At 46.2% G+C, this 12,072-nt stretch overlaps 1 protein-coding gene across 4 annotated transcripts in view; it reads right to left on the bottom strand.

The window, feature by feature from the left end:
- CAPZB (capping actin protein of muscle Z-line subunit beta) overlaps positions 1-12,072 on the bottom strand; it is a 148,426-nt gene that overhangs the window by 76,242 nt on the left and 60,112 nt on the right. For all 4 annotated transcript variants that reach the window (XM_045386946.3, XM_065528905.2, XM_045386953.3 and 1 more), the window contains one exon: positions 8,930-9,019. In XM_045386946.3, coding sequence (XP_045242881.1) covers positions 8,930-9,019 — 90 coding nt within the window. The remainder of the gene's footprint in view (positions 1-8,929; positions 9,020-12,072) is intronic.

Raw genomic sequence — 12,072 nt, 5'->3', positions numbered from 1 at the left:
CTGTGTCGCCCAGGCTGGAGTGCAGTGGTGCGATCTCGGCTCACTGCAAGCTCCGCCTCCCGGGTTCACGCCATTCTCCTGCCTCAGCCTCCCGAGGAGCTGGGACTACAGGTGCCCGCCACCGCGCCCGGCTAATTTTTTGTATTTTTTAATAGAGACAGGGTTTCACCGTAGTCTCAATCTCCTGACCTTGTGATCCGCCCGCCTCGGCCTCCCAAAGTGCTGGGATTACAGGCGTGAGCCACCGCGCCCGGCCTGAAATTTGTAATCTCTGAAAAATAACCAAAGCTTACTGGGGTGACTATCTTAAAGATGATGGGAGAACATCAATTTTCAAAGTAGTTGGCTTTGGAGAAATTCAAGCCCCTTCCCCTAATGGAAAATCAACCGTGACTGTTCTAGGACAGCTCAGGACTGGTGGATATATCGTTACAGTCTCCTGGAAACAGTCTTTGCTCCCCAAGGAACACACACACAAAATAAAGCCAATGGCCCTACTAATCTCTTTGGTTCATTTCCTTTCTCTCTCATTCATTCTACCGTAATTGTCTGGATTGCCTTTACAGGAGGCAATTCATCTCATTCTTAATTGGATAAAATGAGGAACCATTATGCTGCATGTAACAGAACTCATCAGAATCTGAAATCACTTCTGGCCAAATCTATGAGGGAGCCGGTCAGGTGAAAGCACCCCAGGAAACCCCACTTCCTCTTTCTAATCAAATCATGCCATTTCTTCCTGGTGGAGAAGGGCTGCCTGGCTGCCACCTGGACACAAATCAGAGGCTGCACTACTAGGTGGCAGGTCCTCAGGTCGATAACAGGCCAGGGTCATGAAAGGCCGCCACCCTCCGGAGAGGCCAGGTTGGGCGGGAAACGGCCAGCTTGGCACCTACGGTCCAGAGCGTGCCTCCTGTTCTCCCTGCCTCAGTCCCCACAGCTGCCGCCCATTCACAGAGCAAAAGGCCCACGTGAAAAGACTCACCACAATTTTCCAAGGAATGGAGTTCATTAAAATCCTGCTGGAGGCTTTTGGCTGGAATGCTTTTTCTCCTTGTATAACGGGAACCATAGCAGTGTTGTCTATACGACAGCTCCGAATACGCTCAGAAACATCAGTCACAACAGAGACTGTGTAGGGGCTGGTGCATATTACCAATGATTCCATCCATTCCCCGGCTCCTGCTCCAGAGACAACACTCGGCCCAGAGGAGAAAACTTCCAGGCAGACCCCAGGATGGGGGGGAGAGAGGAAGCCAAGTTTCCCCACCCTTAACATAAACCCATGGGGAACTTCAGTGGAAAAAGCATTTTTTTAATGTTAAAATGTCTTGCATGTGGGCATCTTTATGGATTGGAATACAATTTTTTTTTAAATTTTTTTTTCTTAAGAGATGGGGTCTAGTTATGTTGCCCAGGCTGGTCTTAATCTCTGGGGTTCAAGCGATCCTTCCACCTCAGCCTCCCAAGTAGTTGTAACTTCAGGTGACTGCCACATTCCCAGACAGAATACAATTTCTAAATAAGACAAAACATACAATGCTCTCCTTGGGGCAGGCACCTTTGGATTTTCCCCTAAAACTCCAAAGATGTGTATCTGCTCTTCTTTCTTCCTCTATTGACACGAGTACTTTGGGAAAAGAATCTGAGAAGCACCAAGGCACAAGTCGCTGAGAAAACAGTGAAAAGGTGGCGAGCAATGGCTTACAGAAGTGGACCAACATTTACTGAGAGCTGGGTACGACCATTAAAGAGCCTCTAACGCCTTTATGTGTAAAACAAATAAGCACAGCTGCCAGTTATCCTGTTCAATAGATGTACAGCGTGCAAAGCTGACCACAGCCAAGTCCTCCTTCCAGAAACTAATTCCCCACGAAACGTCAGCTCCATAGATAGTGAAGCCTTTCATCTGGTTCTCCACGAAAACCCTGGCACCTAAACAGTGTCTGGTGCATGGATGGCGCATATAATAAATGCTTGCAGAAAGAATAACTCAGTTCTACAGCTCTTGCTACTCATCCTCAGAGCTTATGGTGCATATAATAAATGCTTGCAGAAAGAATAACTCAGTTCTACAGCTCTTGCTACTCATCCTCAGAGCTTATTCACTGGTCAATGACCAGTGGCCCGAGAGAATCCAACTAAGGTCATTCTTTTCGGGGATCAAGCTGAAGAATCCTTGCATTTTGACCTGTGGAAGAGAAGGCAAGGAATAAAGGCTGCATTTCTTCCCAGAGTAAAACACAGTGGCCTGACTTCCAGGAGGTGCTCAATAAATGTCGACTGAATCCACTACCTTTTCATCTACTTCAGCTGACACCCCTTTAGAAAGGCAAAAACTTTAAAAAAAAGAAAAAAGAAAAAAAAACAGGGTCTCATTCTCTCACCCAAACTGGAGTACAGTGGGGTGATCATAGCTCACTGCGGCTTTGACCTCCTGGGCTCAAGTGATCCTCCCACCTCAGCTTTCTGGGTAGCTGGGACCACAGGAGCATGCCACCATGCCCAAAATTTTTTTTAAATTTTCAGTAGAGATGGAGTCTCCCTATGTTGCCCAGGCCGGTCTCAAACTCCTGAGCTCAAGCAGTCCTCCCACCTTGGCCTCCCAAAGTGCTGGGATTGTAAGTGTGAGCCACCAGGCCCAGCCTAAGTGAAGACATTTTAAATGTTGTCTTTGAAATAAAGGAGGAAACATGCTGGTCTGAGATTGTTGGAATGACAATGCTAAAGGGGAAGCCAGGGAAGAAGAAAATGTAAGCCTGCTTACTCTATTAACACAGATAAAGCAGATGGTATCTGGCCTTCAAGATCCCCAAAGGCCGGGGTAGTCATCTTGGGTCCCAGGCCCAGTGCACCTTCATCACCTGGGGGACAAAACTGAGTTGTGCTCCACACAGCTGTCCCTGGAAAAATAATTTCCAGATTTCATTGCTTTAACTATTAAAGACTGAAAACTGAGCAGCACTGCTCAGCAGACATCAGATATTCTGCTAATCAATCGTATTAATCAACTATTAACTAATAGTATCAGCCTTCACGTCACCAATCAATTACAAATGTGTGTGAGCTGGCTCCATGCGCTGCTTCATGGACAGCAGGTTCTTGGAAACGTAAGCAGCAGGTCTCCACTCACTCGTTCACTGAGGCCCGAACGTGGACACGTCCCCCATGTGCTCAGCCTTCTCATCTGTCAAATCACACTCCCTGCAGATTCATGCAGCCCTGATGGGGGTGGCGATGCAGGGGTGTGACAGAGATAATTTCAAAGTATGGCTACTGCTGAGGCTGGCAGTGTGAAGACCTATGCCCAGCTGGCTCTTTCTATTTCTAGAGCGCTGTTCTAGCTACTTAAAAAGAAGAATATGCTGAAACGAATTAACCTATGAAGTTATCAACTCCCCAGTAAAAAATCAGGATGCCTCTTCCACCTTTACCTCACTGGCCTGGATACTTTCCCAGCCCTGATGTCTTCCCCTTGCTTGAGTAAAGTCTGGGGACACCCAAGAGCTGAGCCTTAGGGCGACTATAAGAAAGAAAGAAGTAAAGGAACTAAAAACATGAAGTGCCCAATGTTTGCAAGCAGAGACTTTCTTGCCTAGTTAAACAGATTCACGGCTATTTTTGGTTTGCTCTTAAAAAGGCAAAGGACGGAAGGCCTGCTGGGTGCCAATACGCAGAAACAAACACCTTCCTCAGCTCAGGGCTCAAAATACACCCCAGCTGAGACATTTCTGCTCTTGCTGCCAGTGTGCAGAGTAAGGCCATAGAAGGGCCAAGTTTATGAAGCCAAGGGAACATCTTCACATCATATGATTCTTGGCCCTCATGGACACGTGGGTATTTTTGAAACAGCTTAACAACAGATTTTGGCTGGATTCACTCTAGCACAATGGGATTAATATGTAAGAAAATGATGTTTTGGCCATCTGCAAAGGAAGGTCATTTCCCACCAATCAGAGCAGGCCTCATAATCCCAAGGCAGCAAAAACTCTGATGCTGGGAAGAAAAAAGAAAGCTGATCTGGCATGATAAATTGGGCTGCCTTGTCCTGGCTGCCAAGTATCCCTCATATTTCTCTTTAATGCCACTCTATAATCAGACCATGGTGGACTGGATCCATTCCCCCACAGTTCCCTGGCCCTGACATCTAAGCGAGGCCATTCCCTTCATGGGGAATGCTGGCAAATCCTGACATTCTCGTCCGTCTTAAAACTGGAGACTTTTCTTGAAAACAACAATCTCCCCACCTTCATTATCTTGGGCAGGTGAGCAGGGAGGAGTGACTGCTGTTTGCACGGAGCAGCAGTGCATTAGCTACTTTCAAAACATCTGGCTGATCCCAGATTACGCCAGACAAAGGCCTGGATCCTTTGCCTTTAGACAGGTGCATAATAGTGTGAATTTTCTGAAAATACAGCTTTGGGAAGAAACTAAAACTGCATGTGAACTTCAGTGCCACAACAGTATACTCAGCACAGACCAATCCTTACAGAATAAAAGCATTTTGTAAATCCAGTTAAACAGGAAAGAAGAAAAACTGTCATTCCCAGAGAACACTGGCAGTAATGAAAATAAAACATTCAAAAAACTTCCAGGATCAGTCACAGGATCCAGTACAAAGCCTGTGCACTGCCCCTTATACGAGCATCACACGTAGCAAGGAGCTCAAAGCCAGGCCATCAATCCGAAAATGGCTTTTGAAGCATGTCAATATAGTTTTTTGTCAGTCGTGATGGGGTTTCACCATGTTGGCCAAGCTGGTCTCGAACTCCTGGTCTCAAGTTATCCACCTGCCTTGGCCTCCCAAAGTGCTGGGATTACAGGCACGAGCCGCCGAGCCTGGCCAAGGCATGTCAATATAGTTTTAATGAGGCATGCACTACCAGATCCTAATTTGTTGAAAAGTCATGCTCGATTTCCATTTTGACATTCCTCATACTTCAATTAAAAAATTAACGAGAACACCATTTCCCCAACCCACTCTGGATGATGGAATCCACTCTGGCCTCTTGTTCAGCCTCTGAGGTAGACAGGGCCCCCAGGTAGCCTCCACACAGCCAGAGAGGAGAGCTGGCGCCTCTCAGGCCGCCCCCTGAGGCAGTGGAGGAAAGAGAACCACTAATCATAAATGACCTGGCTCTGAGAAGGGATTTTTTGCCCCATGACTAGTTCTTGCTTTTAAATTATGTGAAGTTAACATTATTCTCCATAATATACCTATGTGTTAACATTTTAGATTACTAATGAATTTAATTAACAGTTTCTCTCCCAACAGGCAAAACTGACACACCACATAGACATGCCACATTTAATCTGTTGCTTTCAGTGTGACTAACCCAAAGGAACCTGGCAAGCAGGAGAAACCAGACCTCCCGGCGCTCCCAAGCCACATCCCTATCCTGGCTTCTTCCCCATAGAGTCTAAATCATCTAAAGGAGGTGAGGTGGCCATATGTACCTCACAGGGGTGTTGTATGACTTTGAAGAAATAATAAACAACACAAACAGAAGTCCCCAGCTTAGTCCTGGGCACCCAGCAGGTATTCAACACGTCAGCTGTCCACCTCAACCTCAGCCCACCTCCACCAGCTCTAGCATACATTCTACAGAAGAGAAAGTTAAAAACAGAGAAGCAGGATTGCCTGAGGTCAGCAGTTCAAGACCAGCCTAGGGAACACAGGGAGAGAACCAGTCTTTATGCAAAATAAAACATTTTTAAAAATTGGCCAGATGTGGTGGTGGGTGCCTGCAGTCCTAGCTGCTCGCAAGGCTAAGGCAGGAAGATCATTTGAGCCCAGGAGTTTGAGGCTGCATTGAGCTTTGATTGCACCACTACATTCCAGCCTGGGCAACACAGCAAGACCCTGTCTCTCCAAAAAAAAAAAAAAAAAAGGAAAAGTAGTATGCTCTGACAGTAAACTATAGAATGTCACACACTACATCATAGATCAGTGGTAGATATGGTCTGGCACTTCAACCTATGTCCAAGTACCATCCTGCAACTAAGCTTCAGAGGTGATCTCTCTCATTATCTGGCTATGGCGAAAGACAGCTCTTGATACTCTCCTTCATTCGCCATCAATGCTGCAATTTCCCTGTCGAGCCTAGGGAAAACCGGCACAGGCAGCAAGGGAACCAGTTGACCAGGTTTTCATAAAAGCAGCTACACGCACATCCCTGAAAGAGAGAGTGATGAGGGAATCCCGGAGAAAAGACACAGCTGTAGTGAAACACTTCAGTTGCCATAAGAACAAAACAGCCTATTAAACACCAGGAAGGGTCTACTGAGAAAAATTTGTTCATCATTTCCTACTTCTATGTTTGGCTTATTTCTAAAATACAGTAATAACTAAATTGGCAAACTAAATTTAAACTCAGCCAAGCATGCTTTCATGCTGAGTTTAGAGGAAAAACAAGCCCCTGCAGCTGACCAAATTAAAGGCGGATCACACCTTCAACTTTTGCCCCCCTCTTCCACATAGGATCAGTCATAGATTTCTGACCAAGAAAGCCATTAAAGCACTTCCCAGACCGCACTCTGTAGTCCTACCTCACAGGACTGCTGAGAGTTTAAATATGGCTGTGCATGAGGCGCTGCATACAAGCTCAGCAGTCAGTGGGCTGATGGTGACCATTCTCACCACATCAAGTCCAAGGTCTCCTCACTTTCAAGGATACCTCCTACCTATCCAACTTCATACTTCAGTATTTCTCAACAAAGGACATCTCCTCCAACCCCTCCAGCCCACACCGCCCACCCGCCCCCCAGCTCACATTTCACACGCTCAGGTCCAGGTTCTACACAAAACTGGACCCAGCCAATCTAATGGGCAGGCCAATGTTTAAAAATCAGGATATTCGGCCGGGCGCGGTGGCTCAAGCCTGTAATCCCAGCACTTTGGGAGGCCGAGACGGGCGGATCACGAGGTCAGCAGATCGAGACCATCCTGGCTAAGATGGTGAAACCCCGTCTCTACTAAAAAAAATACAAAAAACTAGCCGGGCGAGGTGGCGGGCGCCTGTAGTCCCAGCTACTCGGGAGGCTGAGGCAGGAGAATGGCATGAACCCGGGAGGCGGAGCTTGCAGTGAGCTGAGATCCGGCCACTGCACTCCAGCCTGGGCGACAGAGCGAGACTCTGTCTCAAAAAAAAAAAAAAAAAAAAAAATCAGGATATTCTGTCGTGCGCAGTAGCTCACGCCTGTAATCCCAGCACTTTGGGAGGCCGAGACACGCAGATCACTTGAGGTCAAGAGTTTGAGACAAGCCTGACCATAATGGTGAAATCGCGTCTCTAATAAAAATACAAAATCAGCTGGGCACGGTGGTGGGCGCCTGTAATCCCAGCTACTGGGGAGGCTGAGGCAGGAGATTGCAGTGAACCAAGATCGCCCCACTGCACTACAGCCCTGGTGAGAGAATGAGACTCTGTCTCAAAGCAAACAAACAAAAAAACCAGGGAATTTTACATAAAAACCCAAATATATGGCTCCTCTAGAAAAATGTGAAAATGAGCAACAGAGGCTCTATTTCCAACAGAGCAACAAGCACCGGGAGTAACGCAGGCAGCTGCCCTTTCTGCAGGGGCCTGTGCCTCCAGATCCCGCCAAGCCCACTTCAATGATCTTCCTCACTCGCTGGTTCCTGGCCGGGGACCCCTTATCCTGAGCACACAGTGGGTTCATTTGCATCACAACTATGTTACTACCCATCTGAAATGTCGACTGTCTGGCAGGGCCCTCTCTTTTTGATACCTGCCTTCTCTCCACTTACATCAGAAGCACGTGCAGTTGTCTCTCTGAGCAGCCAGTGACCTCAAGAAACCTCTTTCTTCCCATTTCCTGAATTACTATGAATGAGATACAACAGATTCCCAACTCCTTCCACAGGCTCCGCTCTGTGTCACACACTTGCCTCTCAGCTGGGAGTTTGCATCCCTATAAATATACAAATAGTGGCACTGCAGACCTTTCGGGCTGCTGTATAAAGTTTTCTCTGTGAATGACATGCGTGCCTCTCCTAGCAGTCATATATTTTTCCTAGTAAAACTGTTTTGAATGCATACAATGGAATTAAATAAATCACTACAGCATATGAACAAGTTCCCAACCCACTCTAAAAAGATACCTCACTAATGAGCCATGCTTGGCAAAGGATAATCACATCCAAGACCACATGGGACACAACAGAAAAAACAGAGGACCAAACTCAGGGACTCGCGTTCCAAACCCAGCACTGGAACTCACTGCCAAGTGATCAGGGTGATTCGGTTGGCCTCTTAAGACCTGATTTTACTCCTTTCCAATACTTCCTGTGGCTTTACAGATGTTTTTGAATATTTTGGGCACTCTCCAATAATATGGTGCTAGTGAATTTGAGGCAACATCTTGAGACCAATCATGCTGAGCATAAAAATCTATGAAAATGAATAGAATATTTAAAAACTAGATGTGACAGGCCCTTTAACAAGCCAACTTTTGCTTGTTATACCTTTTCAAACTAGAAATGAAGCCACGGAAGCATCTTACAGGTAGACGCTTGTACTGTGTTGGCTGGAGAAACTCATACAATAGCAGAGACTGATAGTGTCTGGCCTGCGTGCACTGCCAAATGCCTGCGGGATGGGTATAGCCTCTTCCCCGCCACGTCTAAATGCACGCTTCTAGACACTGAAGACAAGGCAGGTGGGGAGACTGTCATTAACTTCAGAACTCCTAACTTGGGCTTCATCAACACAGATGGTTCTGAATGACAGACCACCATATGAAACCCATCTTCTCTCTGCCTGGAGGAATCTCATAGTCCAGTGGCATGGTCTGCCAGGGAGAGAAAAGGTTTCCTGTGTTGTGAATTCTGCATGGAAAAAGCTACACAAAAGCAACCCACTCTTAGCCGCAGTCTCAAATGGAACCATATGAAGGAGGCACGTACCAGGTCGATCAGGTCGCTGAGGTTTTTCTCGATTTGCTGGGGAGGCAGGCGCCTCATTAGGTCCAAGGCACAGTCCAGCTGCTGATCACTCTGTGGAGGGAGAAATACAAGTGCATCAGTCATTTTTGCCAGAAGGAATATCAAAACCTCCTTTTAAAAAGCATGCTTGTCCAAGGCATTCTAAAACCCAAAGAGCCGTGTAGTGGGCCCTCTGCCAGGTCTGTGTGCCGCTAGCCTGGAGGCGGGGACTGTGCAGGCTGTCTGCTCCCCTTTGACAGCAGTCTCTGTCTCAAGTGGGGGCATCCAAAAGACCCTGAAAGAAGTGGAAGCAGGCTGGAGACGTCAGAAAGCTCCCCCGCCGGCTCCCCTGCTCTGCTCAACGGGCCCTGGCGGCTGCAGATGTCGTGCCTCCCAGTTGGTTCCATGGTGAGCACACTCAAGTAGCGGATTACTTTTGCCCTTTGTTGTAACCTGGGTATAAACATCAGGTAACATCCCCAAGCCAGGTTCCTTGATGAGCTCCAAGTGAGGGGGAAAAGCCAGGCAAAGAACAAATGGCAAGATGCACACGGGTTAAAAGTGCTTCATTCATTCAATGGAAACTCAGAACACTAAGACCTGAACTACACTAGTCAAGAGCTCGCTCCACCCAGCAAAGTGGACTGCAAATGCAGTCAACTATGTCACTGCAGTAGCAGAGGACTGGAAAGACAACTATGACCCTTGTTTATCAAGTACTCTTTTAAAAAATGTTTTTAATTCTTTTAAAGACAGGGTCTTGCTGTGTCACCCAGACTGGAGTGCAGTGGCACGATCTTGGCTCCCTACAACCTCCACTTCCCAGGCTCAAGTGATCTTCCCACCTCAGCCTCCCAAGTAGCTGGGTCACAGGTACATGCCACCACACCTGGCTAATTTTTATATTTTTAGGGGGACAAACATGGGGTTTTGCCATGTTGCCCAGGCTGGTCTTGAACTCCTGGGCTCAAGCAATCGAACTGCCTTGGCCTCCCAAAGTGCCAGGATTACAAGCATGAACCACCGTGCCCAGCCCAAGCACCTTTTTAAAGCTATGCATCCTGTGCTTCACAATACTCTCCTCACAGTATATATGCTGCAAGTATTTACTAAGAGCCACCATGTGCCAGTCACCATAAACATATAAAAAAGAGATAAAGGGAGGGGGAAAGGAAGAGAACTGAGCAGAGGCGAGGCTGGTAAAGTGCAAAGTAAATTCAATGCACAGTGGGTTCTAACATGGAAGCCTAGACCTCAGGAGATGAGACAAGAAATAAAGTGAGAAAGGTGGGCCAGGTCCAATGGTGAAGACCTGTGTATGCAACTCTAAGAGGTACAGGTGACTCCAAGTAAGGCAGATGGAGTCTCCAACACTACCCAAGCAGAGAGGCACTATCTAATTTGTATCTGGAATCTGCTCTGCTCAGACCAATTTCAGGATTTTTGAAAGGCCTAAATCAACAAGCTACAGCCTCATAGAATACACAGAGTAATCCTCAAAATGCCACATTTGGCCTTAATGAAATACAACTTTTGAATATTACCATTTATAATCCAGGTCTCTTAACCACTAGTAGGCCGTGGGACAAGGACCCACTTCATAGTCACCAAAGACATAACACATTATTAAGGAGAGTCAATTTCATTTTTTTAAAACAAGATATTGACATGGCATATACAGCCAGCTGTTTTAAAAAGAATGAAAGAAAAGAAAAAGCCTGTCCCTTGCTCAAAATGGCTATCAGTGACAACACACAACGAACTGGCTCTCCTGCAAAGAGTAAAGAAAAACACCACCCCAGAAACTCTACCACTTGTTTTGCTTAATGCCAGCAACATGAATTCCCCACTTGTGCCACGCACTTCTATGCCAACATGTCAGCCAAGGCCACAGTGACGGGTTTGGCCCACTGGCATGAGAGGAAATTTTAACACCATGTCTAGGGCAGAACACACAGATAAGCTGATTTGACTCTAGAGGGACATATTCAATTCCCAGTACTGCCATTCATTAACTTATGGCCTTGGGCAGGTTTCTTAATCTCTAGAAGGCTCTATTTATTTTTCCATAAAATGGGAACACAGTATCTTTCTTAGAGACTTACAATAATTTAGTAATGCATGGGAGATGTTTAATACACAGTAGTATGTGTTTAATGATTAGGGATATTACGTGCATACAAATATATATACAGCTTTTAAATATTTTAAAATTTTAAATGATTCCCCTGCCCAACCTCCCTGCCCCTCAACCCAGCCCTGGATCTCTCTCTCTCTTGCTCCCCTTATACTAGAGCTAATGTTCAAACTCAATAAGTAGCTAAGTATTCTCTTGGCTGAGCAAGAATAGAAAACCCTAAATGATTCAAGTCAAACTCGTTAAAAGGTATAAACTAGTATTTCTCAACTAGGGATGATTTTGCACACGTGCACACACATACACACACACCTCCAACCAACCCTGCCAGGAGACATTTGGCAATGTATGGAGACATTTTTGTCACAACTGGGAGAGAAGAAACTACTGACATCTAATGGGTAGGGGCCAGGGATGCTTCTAAATGTTCCCAAACGTGATATACAGCCTCCCCACAACAAAGAATCACTTGGCCCAAATGTTAATAGAGTTAAGGCTGAGAAGCCCTGGGCTAAAAATAATTGCTTCGGGGGCTGCAGATTCCCAGAATCTGAAAGACGATAAAGTTCCTCTCAAGAACAGTGCACATGCAGGGAAACATTTTATATTCAATTCTAATTTAAAGACCACACAAAACCCCTAAAAATTTCTGGTCTTCAGAAAGTATCTCAACTAGATATTAGCAATCCTCCTTATAAAAGAAAAGCAAATTAAGATATAAGGAAGCCTGTCTAATTTGAAACTGTGATCCAGGCAGAATATAGAAGGGATTAACCAGAAACTGAGCAGTGTTATGCAGGAAAAGACCTAAGTTGACCAGAGAAGCTCAAGGTGAAAGACGCTGTTTTAATCCTTCTTCAGAGCCTGTTCACAACCCCAGTTCCCATATGCTGATCACATCCCCACCCCGCAAGGGGGCTAGACAGTCCTCTGTCGGCCTGTATCTAGTTGACAGCACTAGAATACCACTATGAAACGATCTGACTGG

The sequence above is a fragment of the Macaca fascicularis genome, chromosome 1 (genome assembly GCF_037993035.2).
Source record: "Macaca fascicularis isolate 582-1 chromosome 1, T2T-MFA8v1.1".
NCBI classification, from domain to species: domain Eukaryota; kingdom Metazoa; phylum Chordata; class Mammalia; order Primates; family Cercopithecidae; genus Macaca; species Macaca fascicularis.
The sequence above is the reverse complement of the archived record's forward strand: the minus strand, read 5'-3'. Positions and strand labels throughout refer to the sequence as shown.